This window comes from Rattus rattus, chromosome 8 (genome assembly GCF_011064425.1).
Source record: "Rattus rattus isolate New Zealand chromosome 8, Rrattus_CSIRO_v1, whole genome shotgun sequence".
NCBI classification, from domain to species: Eukaryota; Metazoa; Chordata; class Mammalia; order Rodentia; family Muridae; genus Rattus; species Rattus rattus.
In genome coordinates this window covers 107,337,223-107,359,613 of record NC_046161.1, presented here as the reverse complement: position 1 = coordinate 107,359,613, position 22,391 = coordinate 107,337,223, and the positions used below count along the sequence as shown (strand labels likewise).

Genomic DNA, 22,391 nt, shown 5'->3' with positions numbered 1-22,391 from the left:
TTTGATTTTTCTCGAAGCCTTCATTCAGTAATTTCACGGGTTTAAACATGTGCACTTTCTAAATTATCTTAAGTAGAAATGTGAAAGGTAAGTAGAGAGGCAAAGTCAATATGAGCTCACATGGGATTCCTTCACTGAGGTAGATTGAACACCAAGATGTGGGGAGATACTCAGAGCCAAAGGGCCCAGGCCACCAATATGCTGTCAATCATCCACCCTGCTCCACCCCTAGGACGATGTCATGATACAGAATATGAGGGTTCCATCAGTGCCCACCACCCTAGTACAGGACTCCCTATCTGCTAACCTTCTCCCTCAGGGCATCTGACCTCTGACCTTGTTTCCCAGAGTCCAGATTTTAAGGCAGGGGTCTGCCTTCTCGTTCAAGGTCAAGGCAAACATGTGTGGAAACCTGGAGGAAATTTAGAACTGAGGAGCAGTTAGAAAATCTCTCCATCTGAATGAATGTTCCCGCTGGGGCTCAGAGAACAGAGAATAGGATTCCCTGGTTAGCCATGGGGGTAGCAGCCAGGACCTCTGCTCTAGTGTCCAGAGCAGACACTAGGTGTATTGGCTAAGTGACAAGTACACACAGCGCCACGTGTAAGCCATCCGGGCGCACCTCATAGGACAGGAGAGAAGAAAGGTCAGGCCCAGGGTGTTCAAAGTGAGGGGAAAGACTGGACAAAGGGGAGTCGTCAGAATCCGTGGTATGACAAAAATATGAAACATGCATTGTTATCCACCGTGGACGCATCCACTGGGCAAGGGCGGCGTTTCCGGGGTTGAGGAAGTCAGTTTGAAGTATGTGCACAGGGATCGGAGATGGCCCAGGAAGTGGAGGCACCAGCTGACTTGAGTTCAAGTCCCATGACCCAATGTGGTAGAAGGAAAGATCCGAACAACTCCCGAAAGGCGTCCTCTGACCACCACAGCGCACCATGGTTTTTAATTAATTAATTATTTTTAATTAATTGATCCATTAATTTTTAATTAATGAATTGATTAATTTTTAATTAATTGATTAATTTTTAATTAACTGACAACTGCAGGTGTGTGTGTGGTTCAAATCCTCTCCCCACTTCTAACTGGGAAGATTACTTGATTGACTGAATTGTTTTTGAGATAGGCTCTCACTCTGTAGCATAGGTTGTTTGCGTAAGGTCACTCTATAGCCCCAGTTGGCTTCAGATCACTATCACCCCCTCAACTCAGCCTCCCTGTGCTGAGGTGACTGGTAAACACCGCCGTACCCTCTTAAAGGGTCATTTCCAAGGGACAGGCACCTGCCGGGGTAGGTCCCATGGTGTTCTTTGCCCCCATTTTCCCACGTTAAGTTCGAAGGTCAACAAAGCTCTCAAATCCTCCCCCATGCGGCACAGAGAGCTTGTCTCAGCCAGAGCCTTGCAGAGGAATGACCCTTGACCTCCTCCTTCCCCATTTTAGCCCAAGAGAGGAAGCAGGCTTTATCCTTTCAGAGCACAGAAGTCTCACAGTTCCCAAGGTCTCAGGAAAAACGAAGGGAAACTCAGTGAAGCTTCCTCTTGCTTAGTGGAAAAAAATATGCGTCCTCTCCACTTCCACTGGAGCATCCACGACTTCAGCTTCAAGCTGAGGCTCTCTGAGCCACCTTCTCCCATGCCTTACGGAAACCTCCTTTGACCCACGCTGAATCGAAACATTAAAATAAGTGCTGTGATTGACAGCCGTGACCAAAACCACTTAAGGAAGGAGAGGTTCATTTAGGTTCATCGTTCTGGGGTACAGACGGCGAGGATACAGGGACGTGAGGTAGCGATGATCACCTTGCTTAACTGGATCTCTCCTGTGAGGCTTTTTGCTTAGTTTTTTATTGCAGCCTGTTGAACAGTGGGGTGCCCTGTCCTCCTTGAATGTCCTCAGGAGCATGCAGAGGTGTGACTCCTAGGTGATCCTATGTCCGGTCAAGATGAAAATGAAGTTTGAGCCGTCACAGATGACTCTGAGGGTTGGAACATGGAGTGGAGTAAGCTGGCTGTAGTTAGTTAACTCAGCCATACAAATCTTGTCTTTGTTCTTCCTTCTTCCGGCCTGTCAGCCATGGGGTGGACATCGGGCTTGAGGTCATCCCAATACCTTCTTCTCTGTGATACAGTGTTTTTTGCCCTGTCGTTTCTGAGAACTGCGGTTCCCTGAGTACTCTCTGAAGTGCTCCCCGGGAAGGAGAAAGCAAGAAAGCGCTTCATCAGACGACCATAACGCAGGGTAGTTCTGAGCGTCTGCAGGCCCCCAGCGATGGAGTAGCAGTCATCTTCTGGTGGTGCAGCTGAGCAGACAGAAGCCAAGAGAGAAAGGAAGATCTTACTGGGCAGATGGCTGGGCAGTATTGCCAGAAGGAGGGGCTGATCTAAAGATTGGGGGGTATTATTCATTGAGAAGCACATCTCGTGGGAAGGAAAGAAGGGAAGCAGGGACAATCAGGGAAACGAAGCCATGACTTATAATTCACACAAAGCCTGGGCTCAGCCTTGCCCCACAGACGCTCTTAGAGAGACTTGCAGAGGCCAGAAGAGGATTGAACTAGTTTGCCTTGTGACACGGCTGCCCCTGGCAGGTAGCTGTCATGTCCTGGCATCTCCAGACTGGGGTAGTTCCATCAGCCTATTATAATGCAGAGATAAAGGAAGGAGTGAGACCTACGGGCAACGCTTGAGCAGGTCTAGAATTCTTAGCTTGGTAGAGGGTGTCTAGCTGGGCACGGAACACAGATGTAACAGCTGCCAAAGAGAAATGTGGACCCTGTGGCCCTGTACGGTGTCTAATGAGAGACTCGCAACTCACACAGATTCCACGCTGTCCTGTCCTTGCCTGGAATAGGGCAACAGGGAGCCACGTGCTTTGGTTGGATTGGGCCGTGAGATAATTTGGAAGGGAAGATGGCGGTCCCTCCAGTCGCTCCATTCATTCTGTAGGAAGCGATGGCGATGAGTGTGGATTCACCTGGTTGTCTGCCATGTATAAAGCAACATTGAAAGCACTGAGCAGAGGAAAGGACGGCAGAAAATGGCGCCTCAGTCTTGAGCCTCAGGATTGACACCTGACGGAGGATAGGGAATGGGAGGAGGAAGGGCTGTGCGTGCCCGAAAGTCAGATTTCAGAGTTCACCCTAGGGCCAGCGTAGATAAATTATTTAGCTGCTCAAAGTAAAAAGGGGAAAGAGGGGGCATGTGTTTGTCTCCGTGTTATAAATGCAGTTGCATTGTAAAATATAATAAGAGAAAAACTTAAAATCTACGAAAAGTTAACTACAAAAACATCCCAGGATTATTGATAACGAAAAAGGAGAACGTAAAATCAGGGGGAGAGGTGGGGACACTAGGGAGAGGCGGAGGGGGGTGGTGGGTGGATATCATCATAGCAGAGACATAAATGTATGAGTGTATCATAGATTAAATGAGAATGTTTTTAAGATCAGCGAGCAAATAAAATGATAAAGACTCCCCAAAGGTTTTCTACTGGGGTATGGTCCTCAAAGATGAATGCACTTCTGGGAAAGTGGAAGAGAGAAATAAAAGAAAACAGGCGATCCCTTTTTAAAATTCCAGGTTACCATGAAACCTTCTTCAATTCTTAGCACAGAAGGCAATTACTAAAACTTTGTGCTCATTAAGGAAAATTATCTTGAGGCTAAAGGATCCTGCATATTTGGGGGGAAATGTGGACGTAGCCCAGTCTTCCTCTTTAGCTCTACTAATGTTTATGGCTGGGCTGCTCCCTCTTGGTCTCTCTCTCTATCTCTGTGTCTGCTTGTCTGTCATTCTCTGTCTCTCTCTGTCTCTGTCCTTGTCTCTGCTTCTGCCTGCCATTCTCTGTCTCTGTCTCTCTCTGTCTCTCTCTGTCTCTGTCTCTGTCTGTCTCTCTCTGTCTCTGTCTCTCTGTCTCTCTGTCTCTCTCTCTCTCTCTCTCTCTCACACACACACACACACACACACTCACACACTGTCCTTCGTGGTGTTGGGGATTGAACTTGAACCCAGGGCCCCGTGCATGGTAGGTGAGCGCTCTGCCACTGAGCTGTATCCCCAGCCCCAGAACTTTCTCGTTCTCTCCATCCAAAACTTTCTATCAACTATAAACACCAAATCCACATTACCATCCCCTCTCCCCTAGTAATCATCTCTGAACCCCCAGAGAAACACCACTCTCTCTTCATCTCTGTGAGTCAGGCTCCAAGGAGATTTATCCCTCCTTCCTACCGCCACAAGACAATACTTGAGGCTGGATCATTAAAGGAAAAGCCTTCTTCTGGCTCATGCTTCTGGAGACAAGGAAATCCAGCCGTGTGGCCTGGCACTCCGTGCACCACCACAGTGTGAGAATCGGACTGACTTGTCATGCTTGCCCTACGTAACCCAGGCAGCCCTGAACGCCTGCTCCTCAAGCCTCAGTTTCCCAAGTACTGGGTGGTGAGACACGGCAGCTTTAAACTGGCTGTCATAACAGTCCCACTCTCAAAGCCATCAGTCTGGGAATCCATGGAAAGATCTATCAGGGAAGAGTTTCCCTCAGCCGACTCTGAATGTCCCCCCAGTTCTCCCTCTCTGTGCCTCATGAGAATGGCTAATCTCCAGGGTGAGTTTTGGTAGCACATTACATAGTCCCCTTTAGTGTCTGACTTACTTCCCTTAGGAATGTCTTTACCCATCCAGGTTACAGCATCAGAACTTCCCCATGAATTTGAATACCATTTATTGAATATGTTTTATTACTGTGGGCCTATGGAGGGCCAGAAGCCTTGTAATACATGCATCTTTGGGGAAAAAATGTTGTATTTTAATTTTTGATTTATTTTATTATTATTATTTTGCTTGTATGTATGATTGTTGTATGAATGTGTCTGTGTACCATGACATGTATGATAACCCGTTTCCCTCCCCGACAACTGAGCGTGCCTGCGTTAGGAGAAAGCTGGGTCCCTGTCTGCCATATTCCCTAGGTATCAGCTAGTGGCCTGATGTCTAGAAGGACTGGACAATCAGTCACCAGTGGAATATTTCCCAGCATTCTTCCAACATCACCCATGCCTTCTTACTTTAATCCACCGCCATTTCAAGTGTTCTAGCGATGACGGGTTCATTCTGCCGCTGGATTACCCCATCCTACCCAGCCAGGCTCTCATCAAACACACTCCCCTCAGCCGCGTCCTTAGCTCATCTGTCCTGTCTCTGCTTGTTTTCTTCGCAGAAGTGAAAGATTATGAGCCCCCGTTTGGTTCCAAGGTGCGGGAGCACCCCTGTGTGGAAAGCATGAAGGACAACGTGCTGAGAGACCGAGGACGGCCTGAAATCCCCAGCTTCTGGCTCAACCACCAGGTGAGGGTCAGAAGGTCCAGAGCTGTCTGCTCTCCGGCAGCAGAGAATTCTGGGAGATGGAGCTTAACTCTGAGCGCAGAGCCCCTGGTTCTCTGTTAACTCCGTTGGGTTTGTGTTTGTAAGGAAAATTCCAATATAAGTGAATGACCCTGGCCTCGTAGGTTGCCTTCAGCAGGCTTATGCAGCATTCCCAAAGAGCACTCAGATAAGTAGGCCACTCCCTGGTCACCTTTCCCAAGCTCTCTTGACTCAAAGTTAAGATCTATTGCTAGCTATGTCTGCCGTCCACTCCCGTGTCTTCACAGGAGGAGCCTACACCCCGTTCTGTCTGGGCTCTGACTTTGCTCCTCTGAGGCCTTTCGGGGCTCACACGTGCTGGCTGTGCATGGAGATGAGAGAGGGGCTGTGTCTGAACGTGCTTGGGAAAGAGGAGGCTGGCTCACCCCTCTGGGGGACAGGAAATCAATGCAGAGGAGCCTGCCTCTGAGGGAGGGGGCGGGGCAGCCTGTCGAGTGACATCCTCACAGCTCTCTGCCCGTCCTTCCCAAGAACTGGAAAGTGAAGGCTCTCGTAGCTGAGGTGGAGGAGAAGAGAAGGAAGGGTAGGTTGTGAGTGAGAGAAAGCCTCGGGAAAGAAAGAGTTAGAACGGTGTATTCCTGTCCCTCCCTTAACATGATTCTTTTCCACCCCAACAAAGCCCTTTATTGCTTTTTCGGATGAAGTCTTTTATCCTCAAGCACCATGGCTATGCGGGGTCTGCCTAAAGGCAAGGGAAGTTCAAAGGAGAGCCGGAAACAGCAAGCCAGGCACAACCAGGCAGGCAAATGTGGCAGGAAGCTCAGAGCAGCCCTGGCCCAGAGCCAGCCCTGTGATCAGGGAGTAGATGAACCAGACTTCCCAGGGTCAGGGTAGTCACCAGAGTCTCAGGCAAATTGTCTTTAGTTCTAAACATGCAAGGATGTTTGTAGAAACTCAGGATTTAGAAGGCACTGGAATGGTGTGTCCCGTGGAAACTCTCTCACCGGCTCCAGAAGTCGCTCCTAGAAAGTTCTCTTAATGAAGCCGTTATTCATTATGATAAAATTCTGGGAAGAATTTGCATAATACATTTTTTCTCTTAATGAGATTTGTTGCCCCTATTGATTTCAAGGTAATGCTTAATATTTAATTTAATTTACAGCCTGTAATTACTGTGTCAGGACAAAATAAATGTTTCTGGTATAGCAACAATAACACTCTACCCTTAACAGGGCCATCAATCAATACTCAGTTAGGTGAATTATGCAATTGATTCCACATCAAGAACTGGGGGCTGGGCGGGGGTCCCCCCAGAAGTTGTGAAAGTCACTGCCATTGCCAGGCCAGTACCAACTCTCCACGGAGAGCGTTAGCTGCATCCAGCTGTACAGAGATCACCAGAGGCAACGTTGACCTCTGCATGGGAGAAGCTAATCTTATTTCCACTCAGACTATTCACTTACCTTCCGATTTTCTGAAAGAACTCAAAACATTAAGAAAGACGTTCTTGACACAAAATGAAGTCCAGCTGAGAGAGAGAGTGCTTTGCTGTTCTAGATAGGCTTACGTGCGTGGGAGTGAGGTTCAGGGAGCGGGGCTGCGTAGGGAAGGACCACCTTGGAAATATCTTACGATCAGGCCTGTTTGGCACACAAAGCCGGCCACGTCAGAGGGCCCAGCTTAATGTCAATGGAGATGAAGGGGGTATCATCATGGTTCACCCTGGGCAGTTCTGGAAGCAATGAGCCTGTCCTACTCTGGGCTTGGGTGTCCAGCTCTGTTCAAAGAGAAGGGTGCCTATGAGCCATCTCGGTTACGGTCTGAAAGAGGAAAATCTCCAGCGGCCGTAAAAGAGGCAAGGGAAAGAGAGTTCAGCCTAAAGTGGGGAACGGGAGTCCTTCAGAGTCCGTAATGGGTACATTTGTTACCTTCTGTACAATGTGTGCCACCACGAGTAGACCCTAGGCACTGGAGAGATGACTATTAGTAAAAGTCATATGCAGATTAGCGTGAGGACCTGAGTTTGAATCCCTAGTATCCATGTAAAAAGCCGGGAGCCGCAATGTAAGCCTGTAAGACTAGCAGAGTAGGAAAAGGAGACAGAAGGATCCCACATCAGTGAGCTCCAGGCTCAACGAGAAACCCTGTCTCAAAGAGGAAGGCAGCTGACGTTGACCTTTGACCCACACCCACATACACGTGGACGCCTAGAAAGAGTGAGCCTTATTCTGAACTGTGGACTTTGATAATGATGTATTGGTACTGATTCCATGGAGACCACCCGCTGACGGTGCCCTTGGGACCCCCCCCTCCTTTCCTCTGCAGGGCATCCAGATCGTGTGTGAGACACTGACCGAGTGCTGGGACCACGACCCCGAGGCCCGTCTCACAGCCCAGTGTGTGGCAGAGCGCTTCAGTGAACTGGAGCACCCGGATAGACTCTCCGGGAGGAGCTGCTCCCAGGAGAAGATTCCAGAAGACGGCTCGCTGAACACTACCAAATAGCTCTTTCTGGGCAGGCTGGGCCAAGACTCCGGAAGCCGTCCTCTAACCAAAGACCAGAGGCAGCAGGATGGCTTTGCTGACTGATGCTTCTGGAAAACCAAGGACTTGCTCCCTTCTTCCCTGGTAGCTGCTCCATGTTCAGAAGCAGCAGAGGCAGCGGCGGCAGCAGCAACCATAGCAGAAGCGGTGGGGGAACGAGTGACCGAAGGCGTCCTACGCCTTGGGTGTTGTCCTGGCATAAGCTGTGCTAGCACCTCCTCAGGAAACCAGATTGATTTTTTTTTTACAACAGCCAATAACGTTTGCACTTTATTAATGCCTGTATGTAAATACGAATAGCTATGTTTTATATATATCTATATATCTATATGTCTATATCTCTCTCTATATAGCCATTCTCTGCACGGAGACAATGGAAATGATCAAATGCCCCCCCGGGGAATTAGTTTTTATTGGAGAGCTCTGGAATGGAGCGGAAGGGGCTCGGCATAACGTTAGCACTTGACAATCACTCACACGGGCGATGGTCCCCCGACTGCAGGGTTGGGGGGACGATTGTGCCAAAAGGATCCATGCCTTGCAGCCTGCTTTGGCCACAAAACACTTTGTTTTGCAATAATTACCCTCTACAGTAGGGTGCTTTACGAACCAGGGGGCTAAGTCCCAACCCAGCACCATGTCCCAGGGTCTCCCAAGTGTCTTTGCTCCTCCTGATTGTGTCTGTGACATTCAAACCTCACACCTGACGTGTGAACCTTCTGGCTTCGCCTTGAAACTTGGCCCCATCTTTCTGCTTTCGCAGAATCAAGGAAGACCCGTTCCCCACCCACGAAATTGCCCCACAGTCTACTGATAAGATTGGGATCTTTAATTCTTTTCTTTGCATTCGTTACTATTATTTGTTCCCAGCCATTGTCCTTTGTTTTGATTTTAAACATGGCGCACCCCACACCCAGCCCCTGAGACTCATTGTGTTTAATTTTTTTTTGTCTCCCTGCCGTTGGAGTTTCCAGCTTGCCAGGACAACACCAGTGGGTTCCATTTTCCCAGCTTCCCAAATAACAGGCAGGATTTGAATGGCAGAACTGCCCATACTGTACAACTGTTCCCCCGGGACACTTTGGACCCCTGTTTTCCTCAGTCGGCACACCTCAGAAAAAGTTAGTTGAGCTTCTTTTGAACTATTTGGGATAGGGCAGAAAAATCTAGATTCCCCAATAAGGAGAGGAGATAGTTCCTAGCTCCACCACCAGGTGGCACCATCTACAGCAAGAAGTTGTGGGCTCTGTTAGGCAGCCGCCTCACTTCTCACTGCTAAGCCTCCATATTTCCCATTACTCACACCCACCCCAGTCTAGAAATGAAAGCTGCTTCTAGTCAGGATCAGCGTAAGAAAAGTGCATCTGTGAGCATGGAGAGAGAGAGCTCAGTGAGTAAAAACGCTTGCCTCACATGCAAGAGGACCTGAGTTCAGTCCCCCAGAACACACGGCAAAAGCCATGTCCAGTGGGACACCCTTGTCATCTAAGCTCTGGGAAACCACTGGTCAGCTAGGAAGAAGGCTGTCTCCAAAGCAAGGTGAACAGCGCCCTGAGGAACAACATCTGACATTGACCTCTGACCTCTGTCACACATACACCCGTGAACACTCTTGCACCTTATTTGGGGAAAACATTGGATTGCACAAACCTTATCTGGTGTTATGATTTGAAACTGACATAAGTAGTGCCTCAGGAGACCTGCGGGTGACCTTGCTAGGTCAGGTCTCTTTGTACGCATAGCAAGTTTCATCTGCCTCTGCAAGGGACTGTCCCTGCTCTAAGAATCTTTCTCTATGGCTACTGGTCTCTGTGTGGTCCTAACCTTGGCAGAAATTACAGGTGCATCTTTGAACAGGGGATGCGCAGGAGTCCCATGTAGAGACAGGGAATTTGCATCCACTTGGATGAGAGCAGAGATTGGAGAGCTTTAATAGGAAGTTTGTCAATCCACCAACAAGTGTGGATGTTGCAGACCACAGTCTCTTCTAGAAAATTTTTTTTGAAGCGACTTATTTTCAGCCAGATAGGACCGTGATTGGAAAACCATCGAGGGGTCTTTTGTTCTGTCGGTAGGGTACACAGTCAGGTCGGGGGTAGGACAAAAATCTATGCGCTCTTTCCCATGAAAGTGGGCTGGGAACGCCGTGGAAAAAACCCCAACCCACTTGCTCCTTTGGGCTTGCCAGTGCTAACCCAGTAGCTGTTGTTCAGCGCCCTCTAGCGGTGAATTAACAGAATGCTGGTCCACTTGTGGGATTTCTAGGGTTCAAAAGTGACTTCACTTCCGGGTCATCATCAGAAACTGGAATATGGTGTCATGTTACTGTGGCTTGTTTTGTTTGTGTCATTTTTCTTTTCTTTATTCGAGATAAAAGACCAAGGAATATCATTCCTGTCATTCCTGAAAGTGTTGACTCTTGTTCACTACTCTGCGTAAAGGGAAGGTTTTATTCTTTTATTGAACACTTCAGCCATACTCATGTATTCAAATAGGAATGTGAATGCACAATACTCTTTTTATATCAAGACCTAAAGCACTTATTTTCAATCTATGCAGCGTTTGTCTTTTATATAAATAAAAATGTCTAGAAGATCAAATAAATCCAAAGCCTGCAGACGACCTTGCCTCTTGTTGCTCTTCTCAGGAGCTAAACCACTTCACACGCCGGATTATTCTTCAGCACAGCAGAAAATGTCCTTTCGGACTCTTCCATGTGGAAGACGAGGTGCCGTGCTTACTCACAGAGTACGGCACGGGTTAAGTTCCAGGTGTGGAACAATGCACGGAGTTTCACCCCCACATGAATGCTGACCTCCCCCCCGCCACGTGGATGCTGACACCCCCCGCCACATGGATGCTGACACCCCCCTCCCCCGCCACGTGGATGCTGACTTCCCCATGGCTTCATAGACTGAGCCCTTTTAGGTTAGTCTCCTTCCCTCCACACACTCTAGCTCATCCAGAGACCATAGAATCACTTGCAACTTGGCCAGAATGACATACATCTGGGAGGAAGCTACAGAAAGGAGTGGGTGGGATCCAAGGGAAGGGTCTGACGAGCCTTCCTACCTGCTTCTGGGAGGGGACATGGCACCACGTCCCGTTTTGATGGTCTCTTGTAGGTAGTCACGGCTGCTCTGATAGAGATAACTTATGGAATGTGTGTGTGTGTGTGTGCAAGTGCACACTCATGTGTGGTGTGTGTGTATGTGTGTGTGGTATATGTATGTGTATATGTGTGTATGTATGCATCTATGTGTGCATATGTGTGTGTGCATGTGGGTGTTTGTGTGTGTGTGTGTGTGTATGTGTATATGTGTGGTGAGGGGGCTATGTGTATGTGTGTGTGTGGTATGTGTATGTGTGTGTATCGTGTGTGTATGTGTGTGTGGTGTGTGTGGTGTGTCTATGTATGTGTGTGGTGTGTGTGGTATATGTATGTATGTGTGTGGTATATGTATGTGTATATGTGTGTATGTATGCATCTATGTGTGCATATGTGTGTGTGCTCATGTGTGTGTATGTGGGTGTTTCTGTGTGTGTGTGTGTGTGTGTGTGTGTGTGTGTGTGTGTGTGTGTGTTGGGGATGTTCTACAACAGACTCGTGTCCCTTTAAAAAAAACAAACCCAGGAGAGATAAGGCAGTTGCATGAGGAAAGGAGCTTGGCCCTCAGGTTTCAGGCGGAAAAACCTCAGGTGATACAGTGTGCCGTAATCCTAGCAGGGGAGGCCTCAGAGATAGAGGCTCCTCTGGGCTTGCTGGTCAACCAGCCTCGCCTAACTGAGCCCCAAGTCAGTTAGGTCAGTGAAGAGACTGTGTCAAAATCCAAGTGTCTAAGAATAACACTAGAGTTTAACCTCTCACCTCTCCATCCACGTGTGCATGTGCATGTCTATACGTGAACACACACACACACACACACACACACACACACACACACACACACACACACAGGACCAAAAGACAATCCATGACAGAAGTGCACTAATATAGGAAAAGTAGCCCATGGAGCCTGCTGTCCCTTATCTCCATGCTGTCCCTGATTCCTGTGTCCTGGCATGGTGGCCTCTTGATGTGCCAGCATGGCCTCTCTCCATCCCAAGAACTGCTTTGGACCATGTGACTCTTTCTCCCAGGACTGTCACAGTAATGGCTGCTTCGGAGAATGTGGGTCTGCGTGTGATTTCTTCCCTCTGACTAGCACGCTAGTGACTGCCCTGTGTACCCTTTGAAAGTCCATACATTCATAGGCAAATGGATGGAACTGGAAAATGTCATCCCGAGTGAGGTAACCCAATCGCAGAAAAACACACATGGTATGCACTCATTGATAAGTGGCTATTAGCCCAAATGCTTGAATTATCCTAGATGTACAGAACACATGAAACTCAAGAAGGATGACCAAAATGCGAATGCTTCACTCCTTCTTTAAAAGGGGAACAAGAATACCCTTGGCAGGGAATAGGGAGGCAAAGTTTAGAACAGAGGCAGAAGGAACACCCATTCAGAGCCTGCCTTACATGTGGCCCATACATATACAACCATCCAATTAGACAAGATGGATGAAGCAAAGAAGGGCAGGCTGACAGGAACCGGATGTAGATCTCTCCTGAGAGACACAGTCAGAATACAGCAAACACAGAGGCGAATGCCAGCAGCAAACCACTGAACTGAGAACGGGACCCCCGTTGAAGGAATCTTAGAAAGGACTGAAAGAGCTTGAAGGGGCTCGAGACCCCATATGAACAATGCCAACCAACCAGAGCTTCCAGGGACTAAGCCACTACCCAAAGACTATACATGGACTGACCCTGGGCTCCAACCTCATAGGTAGCAATGAATATCCTAGTAAGGGCACCAGTGGAAGGGGAAGCCCTTGGTCCTGCCAAGACTGAACCCCCAGTGAACATGATTGTTGGGGGGAAGGTGGTAGTGGGGGGGGATGAGGAGGGGAACATCTGCAGAGAAGGGGAGGGGAAGGGTTTAGGGGGATGTTGTCCCGGAAACTGTGAAAGGGAATAACAATTGAAATGTGAATAGTAAATACTCAAGTTAATAAAGATGAAAAAAAAAAAAAGTCCACATGTAGCTTTGCATTTGTGGCTTGAACCTAGAAAACCTTGCCTGCATCTTGGCCGATAGTAAGTTGCTGCTTTGCATAAAGGCAGATTTGTAGGAAAGCCTCAGATAGCATTAAGGACGCAGAAGGAAGGGGAAGAGTGGTCTATAGACCACAGCAGGGAAGGGTCTGCCTACGTGGGTGTTGGCAGTAGAAACAAAACGCTCATTCCATGAGCAGTAACCCCAATGATCTCCCATCAGGCTGGGTAAGGAGGCAGGGAGGGAAGGTACGGACGCCCGGGGGGAAGAACTGGATTTTCAGAACACAGGTCCCTGAGCTACAATCAGGGGCAAAGCCAAGTTACCCAGGAACTCGACTTTTGAGTAACCAAAGCACTTGCTTTTCTGTGTCTTGTTGTCTCCTCATTAAAACTGGCCACCTCAGTGGGACAAAGAGGCTCCCTAGCATGAGGAAACGCCTGGTAGCCCTTGTAACACATCTTTGCATCTGTGTCCCCATAGCCCTGTTTGCTTTAGGGGAGCCAGAATGTTCTGTCTCCACTTTATTTGCCCAGCACTCCCCTGACGAGGTCTAAGTTAAGGCTTGCTGTGAGAACAGTGGGAAGAGGCGCTCGGCTTCTGGGTGTGGGTAGCATTTCTTCAGGTGTGAGATGTGTGCTGGTACCTGAGATGATTTCACAATTTGCCAGCCATCAGGAACATTTTTTTTTTTTTAAATCGGATGTGCCCTTATCTCAAAAGGTATTAGAAAGACAGTAGACCATGACGCCTGGACTTTCGTAAATGTTGTTTCTTGAATGACTGATGAGTAAAACACTTTTTCCTTATTAAGTCTTCGTGAAATGAACAGCACTTATTTGTGGCGATCACGGGAGATGAGTTCACAGGGCTGCCAGTTCTTGTCTAAAAATAGAGACAGCTTATTAAACCCAGGAATGGAAGTGGCCTAACAAGCCACCGAGGAAAGAGCTCAAAAAAACATCTGACCATCTGGTGTACAGCCCCTCCTAGGAGTTTCATAGTCCTTACCTCTCCGGCTTATATTGCGGGGGGGGGGGTGCTCCTCCCCACCCCACCCACTCACTGCACGCATGGGCATGCTCAGTTTTGTGCATGAAGCTCAGCTAAGGATGGGCTGCCAGGCTTCCTTTTCAAGTTGGCGTGCGTGCATCCGTGCGTGCGTGCGTGCGTGTTCACCTTGATGTTTCCATTCTGTTCCTACTCTAGCTACAGGAGGATTCTAATGGCAACACCTGGGCTCCAGAGTCAAATTGCCCACCCTGAAAGCCAGCAAGGCTGGCGCGAGGGGCAGCAGCACAAAGCCCTGGAGAGCTCAGTGGTCCGACTCATTGATTGTGCTACTTTTCTGGTTGCTGGGACCAGATACCTAACAAGCCGGGGAGCAGGGAAATTTCTCTGGTTTTACAGTTGAAGGTGACACAATCCACTGTGGCTGGGAAGACACTGCAGCAGGAAGAGAAGATGGCTGGCCAAATAGTGTCTACGAGAGCTAAGCTATGTTTTACGTTTTAATTCCTGTGCATAAGAGACCCACAAAGCACAAAATGTCTCTAACCTTGCTGAAGGACAGATAAGTCCTGAAATGCTGGAAGCTACTGTTTGTGTAAGACAGAAAGCCTCGTGTTTTTTTGCTCCCCTTAAACAAGTTGTTTTTTGTTTTTTGTTTTCCCAACTGCACAGGTTGTGGTCGGTCACATGTAGCTGGGAGGTACATGACCAGGAAGTTCATCGGTATTTACGCTTGACTCTGGATGTAGGCGAGAGGTACGCAGACAGGAAGTACATCAGGATATATCTTGCTAATGATTGGGCCCGGTGGGGCACATTAGAGCCTAATAGGTTTCCCTCTATTAACCTCTGCAAAATGTGGCTTGTCGCCACTTTCTGGGAATCCTAGGATGAACCTGGCCAGAGGCCATCATCCTGGCGAGTGCTTAATTAAAGCTCGCTTCAGATTTGGCTCGAAAATTGTGGTAGTGGTCTTAATATCGTCTGGTAGTATTAACAGTGTCCACAATCCGGAAGCAAAATTCAGAAGCGGAACCTAGCTGGGAACCTGAAGTGAACGGTCCATGACCCACTTCTTCTTTGAGGCTCCACCCACTTTAAGTCCCACAGCTTTTTTTCTTTTTCTTTTTTTTTTAAATTTTTTATTATATATTTCTTTACTTACATTTCAAAGGTTATTCCCCTTCCGGGTTTCCTGTCCATAAGCCCCCATTCCCTCCCCTCCCCCATACGGGTATTCCCCGCATTCATCCCCCTTATTCCCCTCCCCCATATTCCCCTGCACTGGGGGTCCAACCTTGGTAAGACCACGGGCTTTCCCTTCCACCGGTGCCCCAACAAGGCTGTTCTCTGCTACATATGCAGTTGGATCCCTGGGTCAGTCCATGTATAGTCTTTCGGTAGTGGTTTGGTCCCTGGAAGCTCTGATTGGTTGGCAGCCAGGCATTCAGCCTGGGCTGAAGTGCAAGCTTTGTGCGGCCATTGACACCACCAGCTCAAGCTACGGGGTAGCGCTGGAGAGCTAGAGAGAGCTGCGGACAAGAGCAGAAAATCTTCACACACACACACACACACACACACACACACACACACACACACACACACACACACACACACGCTCCCCTTGCACAAGGTCTCTGGGCTCAGTCCCAAGAGCCTCAGCCAAAATGGAAGCCAAGGTCTTCTGACCCACCTCTAGACTCTGTCCCGCCCCGGGTCATTTGCATTCTGGCTACTGCTAGGTCAGGAGTATAAGCAGTAGGCAAAAGCACTCCTAGGGGCCTGGTCCCTCCGCCAATCAGCCAATCAGCCAATCAGCGCTTTTTAAATGCAAGACTAGTTCTGCTCCAAGGACTTCCTGTTTTGTGGTGACCTTTTATTTTGTGTGCAAATGATATGCTAATGGCCCTGTCTTGAAGGCACTTGCTTCCCCTGGTGACAGACTTGGAAACTTTTCATCTAAACCAGCCTGTCCGGCATCCCTTTCCAGAGAAGCTACCCCGATTGGCATCTGCTCATCTCATCCATTTTTCCCTGAAGTAACTGCCTAATCGCTGCTTATCACGTTTCTAATTAGTTTCCTCTTTTTTTTTTCACTCGAATAATTATGGCTTCATACTTTAAGGGGTGGGGGGCTTGCCTTTCAGGCCTGCTTTGCAAAGACTGTTGATCAAGACAAGCTTGTGGACTTGCGCACATTTCGGGGCCTGCCAATCAGTTGCGCATGGCATAATCTATTCTATTACACCTCCTGATACTTAAAAATAGCTTGTTAATCACCTTCCTGTTCTAATTTAGCAGACACCGCTGCTTCGTTTTATTATATTTTTTGAGAATTTCCTGCATGAGTACACTTTACATCATTTTCACCCCTCACTCTCCCCTACCCTAATCTTCCTCTCTCCCCTCCCAGTCCTACATTAAAAAAACAAAAAACAAAAAACAAAACAAAACAAAAACCAATCATCTGAACATAGATGATCCAAGCGCTGAAGAGGTGTATCTGGTGTGGCACATCCTGGTCTTCCACTGTGATATTGTAGGGCAATATTCTGGTCACCTAAACTATTCAGGCTACACAGGAGGACCAGATGACTTTGGGGTGGAGCTGTTAAACAGAAAACCAGAAAAGTCCTTTGAAATCCCAAATGGTGTGCTTCCAAATGTCCTCAGGCAGTCTGTGAGGGCTCTCAGTCCAGGAGACAGAATGAGCACCCAGCTGTGCACACATCATGATAAGAACAAAGTTCTGTTGTTGGAAGAAGAAGAAGAAGGAGAAGAAGAAGAAGAAGAAGAAGAAGAAGAAGAAGAAGAAGAAGAAGAAGAAGAAGAAGAAGAAGAAGAAGAAGAAGAAGAAGAAGAAGAAGAAGAAGAGGAAGAGGAAGAGGAAGAGGAGGAGGAGGAGGAGGAGGAGGAGGAGGAGGAGGAGGAGGAGGAGGAAGAGGAAGAGGAGGAGGAGGAAGAGGAGGAAGAGGAGGAAGAAGAAGGAGAAGAAAGAGAGAAAGAAAGAGAGAAAGAAAGAAGAGGGGTATGTAGCTCTTCCAGTACTGGCAGTGTTGGAACCTCAAGTTCAAACATTGATGGAATGAGCTGGCAGATCCAGAGGCTCATAGATCCAAGCCCAGAGACAGAGAGGCTTATGGTTGTCAGCTGTAGAGATCAAAGGGATTAATTTTTAGATGCTCATATGAAAGGCTTCTCTCTCTGGGCTATCCCCACTCTTGGCCTGACCCTTGGCATTTAGAAGAAGGCTCAGCTCTTCCCAGAAACCAACAGTAGTAGTGCTTAGCACCGGTTTGTGGCACAGCTCCAAAACCGTGGACACTGGGAGTCCTCAACAGCAGCTCAAGTTCTACCTTGTGAGCCTTGGAGACCTAGATATACAGGTAGCCCTCAGGGATTGGCCATGCCAGAAGCCTTGAAGCAACCAGGACCCATGGTCTCCTGTCTTTGTTTCCTTGAGCTTTGTGCCTCCTGATCGCATTCTTTACTTCTCTCAGTGTCTCTCTCTGCCCACCATCCTTACGCGTCCCCACCACTTCTCTTCCTCACCGTCTCTGTCCTCAGCCTGTTCTCTGGAACGTGTCAGCTGCCCTCTCTTTCTTGCCGTGGCTCCTTCCACTAACTCAGCAGTGTCAGGTGTGGGCGCCTTGTCGGGCCCTGTGGTTTTCTTCTCTTTGCTTTACCAGCTCAGCCTACACCATGCATGCCGGCTAGTGTCACAGCAATGACACAAGCTTGAGTTATCTGTCATGAGTAAGGAACCTCAATGGAGAAAAGGTATCTGTGGGTTCTAGCTATAAGGCATTTTCTTAATTAATGGCAGATGCGGGAGGACACAGTCCATTGTGGGTGATGTCCTATCTGAGCTGGTGGGTGGTCCTGGGATCTATTTAAAAAAAAAAAAAAGAGCCAATCAAGTAATGACGAGCAAGCCAGTAAGCAGCATCCCTCCATGGCCTCTGCATCAGCTCCTGCTTCCAGGTTCCTGCCCTGTGTGAGTTCCTGTCCTGACTTCATTCAATGGTGTACAATAATGTGAAGGTATAATCCAGATAAATCCTTTCCTCCCCACCTTGCCTTTGGCCGTGACGTTTCATCATCACAGCAATAGAAACCTTAAGGCACTATCCATGATAAAAATCATCAGTAGGCAAGTAAAACCACCCTAAGGGTGGGGGCTAGGGGAGATCATGGGGGTGGGGGCTGTTTTCAAGCTGGCTGGGAAAATAAGCCAAACAGCCAAGGGGGATATGGCATGCAAATGTAAGCTTGTAATTTGCACCAATCACAATTGCTTCTAGTTCTACCAATCCTAAGACTTACACACAAGGACCAATCCCTGGCCTCTAATGACATTAGTCTCAAGCTTTCTGTTGGGTCACAGAAGGACGTGCTACCACCTGGTCTGAAGTTAGAAAACTGAAAACCTGCCAAGTTAGCAAGGGTCCTCATAGCTCAGCAAGACTTTGATGGCGGAAGACCGTAGGTTGACTCTACTTGACGTAGCTGGAGGACGGTCTCTGGAGCAGGTGCTGCAGCTTCAGGAACGGTGGCCGTGCACCTGGGAAGAAGTTTCCCCAGTGTTTGCAGCCTGCCGAAAGCATCCAGCTTGCTATGATGTCAGCCCAGCCTGTCACTAAGAGGGATTGCTGCCTTGACAACAGGAACGGTCTGGCAACTTCCAATGAGTGAAATCTTTAAAGCCCACAGCAACTCAGTTCATTTAAAGCCAGTGTTGAAAGGATGCTTAAAACGAGACCTCCTGTCCCGTCCTTAGCACTTTGACTTTTGGTTAATTATATTTGTCCTGCCTGCCACCACCTGACTTGTGGGTATCTTTGGCAATTCTAGAATGAAACTTTAAAAGGCGATTTCATTGATTTTATCCGTCGCCTATGTTTTCATTTAGTTTTTTTTAATTTTATTTATTCTTTATGTGTTTGTTTGTTTGATGCTGTTGTTTGAGACAGAGTGGAGCTGGTGGCTCAGGGCTCTGACAATCCCTGTCCACCCAAGGGCAGTTCACTACATGGAGCCTTTTCTCTTCATGAGTTCTAAGGGATCTGACGCAAGTCTTAATGCTTTTAAGGCAAATGTTTTACTGAGTGAGCTCTCACCCTATCCTCTCAGACAATTATTCTTCTAACCATTGTGCCAAATACCTGATTGATAGTGTTTTCTGAATATTTCGAGAAACAAACAAAATTAATGGAATTGCAAACTGTCTGACCGGAGCAGTGCTCTCCATCAGTCGAGAAGAGGCCATGTCTCATCAAAGGCAGCTGGACCTGAGCTGGGCTGTTGAGTTTCCCATGATTACCTAGTAGAAAAGATGACTGAGGGTTGGGGATTTAGCTCAGTGGTGGCGCTTGCCTAGGAAGCGCAAGGCCCTGGGTTCGGTCCCCAGCTCCGAAAAAAAAAAAAACCAAAAAAAAAAAAAAAGATGACTGAACAACAAATCCATACTTTGCTATTTATTCTTTCCAGATTTTTTTGGGAGGGTGGAGGACTGGTATTGACTAGGACAGAACATTTCTGGCCTCTTCTACTGTTAGACAAAATTTCCAGTTGAATCAGTTGACTTCTTCGGGATGTATTGAGATCATCAATAGAAACAGAACTGTCATGTAAAGAGAGACCAGTCATGCACAGTGCTGACAGAGATCTTTATTTCATGGAATCCAACTTATTTCAAGCATCAGTCTTAGGAGCACTCTATGTAGAACAATTTTGAAAAGGCAACGAGAGTCAACTCATGCACGATAGCTCCCACCACCAGGGAATTTGAAGTAATTCAGGAAATGAAGTGAAAATACCTTTGATGAGTGGAGACAGTGAATGGCCGCACAGTCTACAATGAAGATGTTTGGTGCAGACTACACAGTACACATCCGTTTCTCAAAATTTAAATGTCAGGAGTTAGTGATCCATTGTCAGGCGATTGCAAGCCCCACACCTGGACAAATCTCAACACACAGCCTTCATGTACACATCATCTCCAGATCGTCTGTTCTCAGTCAAGAAAACCCCCCAGAAATAAATCTAAGGTGTGGGTTCCAGAGAGAGTTGCAGTCATCCACGTCCAGGAACAACAGGGGACCTCCATGGAGAGGTCTCTAAATCTAGAGTCTCTGCTCAAGATAGACCACTGAAAACTCTAACCGACATTGCAGAATTTGAGAAGGAAGATGTTGTACAACCTTGGACTTCACTTCTGGAATTTATTTTATTCCCTACAAAGCCGAGAGTGAAAATAAGAAGTGCATTTCAAAATCTAAAAGAGGGACAGAGACCCACACAGCCTTGCAATGTTTGTTCCCACCCAATAGCATGCTTGGAGAAGTGGATTAGTGTTTTCTAATCATTGATTAAAACTGTTTGGTTTTCTTCCTCTAATTTATAATGCAGATGAATTAGAATAGTGATTCATTGTAACTCCTGAAACAAAAATGAAACCCAAAAACACTTCAGCCCAAATAAAACATGTATCTTTAGGCTGTAAGAATCTAATATAGTCTATCTATCTATCTCTCCCTCTCTTGCATATATATATATATACATATATATATACACACATATATACATATACATATATATATATTTGAATATTTCAAAAAAATATAATGGGATTGCAAACTATCTGACCTCAGTGTTATTTTCCAACAGTCGAGAAGCTGCTGTGTCTCACTAAAGGCAGAATGGGACCTGAACTATAGCTATTGAGTTTCCCATGATTACCTACTAGAAAAATGACTCAACAAGCCCACATTTGCTGTACATTCTTTTCCACTTTTTAAGTGTTAAGATAAACCATTTCTAGCATATAACTAGCTAGCGAGGTGTGGGGATGTGGTCTGTATTTTTCAAAGACTGGCTGAGAGGCTACTGAAATATCACATGTCCTTTAGGGGGTAAAACACCCATAAAGGCTTTTTACTGGACCATTGTCTCTCAGAATTTATTGTGCATCAGACTCACCTGTTGGGCTTATTAAAACTCAGGATGCTGGAACCAGCCAGAGTTTCTGATTCAGGTGGTGTGGGGTAAGGCTGGAGAATTTGTATTTTTAGTAAGTCCCTGACGGTGCTGATGCTGGTGGTACAGGGGCCACACTGGGGTTCACTGCTGTAAGCTCCACGTTGCGTTTCTGTGTTCTTTAAAGAGCAATGGGAGCTTACAAACCAGCATCCATCCGCGTGGCACTGCCTAAAGTGTCCTCGGGGTTGTTTCAAAGGATGATATTTGAGAGAATAATTTTTTTATTATGTCTACTTTCTCCGTTCTACAAGCAGTAGCAGCAGGCAGCCAAAGAACCCTTAGGACTATTTGCTTAGCGTTTTCTGTGTGGGGAGTGGGCGTGTTTCCTAATCTCACCAGGACCGTCATCTATCTAGTGAGTCTTCAGATGCACTGGATCCGTGACCGTCCCCAGGACAGGAGTGATGCCTCTGGGGGATGAAAGCCGTGGCTACATGTCTCTACCCAGGCTGTCTATCTCATCCAGCAGGAAGTCCATGTCTTCCCGGCTCACTTGAGGGCTGATGACCACCTGGCGGAAGAAGTTGACTTTCCCCCGGTGGGGCTGGTAGCCCAACATGAGACTCCCCTTCTTCATCATTTTCTCCTTAATGGCTGGGGCCACCTGCAAGGGGAGAAAGGACATGGATTAAACCACGTGGCTTAGCACTTCACCTGCTCTTTCGTCAGCCGGTGCATCTCTCAGTCTCGTCCCAAGGCTGAAGTAACAATAACTCACGGAGAACTTGGAGCACATAGACACCAAGTTGAGTGGCTGAGATACGTTAGCTCACCCTTGACACCTCGGGGAAACAGTGGCAGCGTGTCCGTGGACGGATGAGTAGAGTCAGGCGCGGGAGAGAATTTAATCCCTTTCTGATGCTGGGATTAACTACTGTACTCAGAAGCAACTCAGGGTAGGAAGGAGTTCATTTCAGTTTACAGACCACAGGCTGTCATGAATGGATGTCAGCGCAAGAACTCAGGCAGGAACTTGAAGCGGACACCATGAAGGGACACTGCTTGCTGGCTTATTTATGTGCTGATGCTTCTTATACATCCCAGGATAACCTGGACAGGAATTGGTGCTGTCCGTAGTGGACTGGGACCTCCTATACCAATCGGGACACTCTCTGACACATATTCAACATGATCACTCCCAGAGATGGAAGATGTCTCCCAGAGATCACTCCCTTCTGGGCTATGTCAAGTTGCTGGTTAAAGCCAGCTAGGACATGGGATCCTTCCTCAACCAAGGCAAGGTATTTCAGCTATGCTAGCCGCTGGCCAATGAGCTCTCAGGATCTGTCTGTCTCTGCCGGGGTTACGGCACACATGACCAT

The 22,391-nt window shown here is 47.6% G+C and overlaps 2 protein-coding genes across 2 annotated transcripts in view; one reads left to right on the top strand and one right to left on the bottom strand.

The window, feature by feature from the left end:
* Tgfbr2 (transforming growth factor beta receptor 2) overlaps nucleotides 1-10,535 on the top strand; it is an 89,104-nt gene extending 78,569 nt beyond the window's left edge. Inside the window, exons 6-7 of the mRNA XM_032911061.1 lie at nucleotides 5,224-5,351; nucleotides 7,695-10,535. Coding sequence (XP_032766952.1) covers nucleotides 5,224-5,351; nucleotides 7,695-7,874 — 308 coding nt within the window. The 3' untranslated portion in view covers nucleotides 7,875-10,535. The remainder of the gene's footprint in view (nucleotides 1-5,223; nucleotides 5,352-7,694) is intronic.
* Nucleotides 10,536-20,623: 10,088 nt separating this feature from the next.
* Nucleotides 20,624-22,391, bottom strand: part of Gadl1 (glutamate decarboxylase like 1) — a 141,396-nt gene continuing 139,628 nt past the window's right edge. The window contains exon 14 of the mRNA XM_032910039.1: nucleotides 20,624-21,673. Within this exon, the coding sequence (XP_032765930.1) occupies nucleotides 21,500-21,673 (174 nt within the window). The 3' untranslated portion in view covers nucleotides 20,624-21,499. The remainder of the gene's footprint in view (nucleotides 21,674-22,391) is intronic.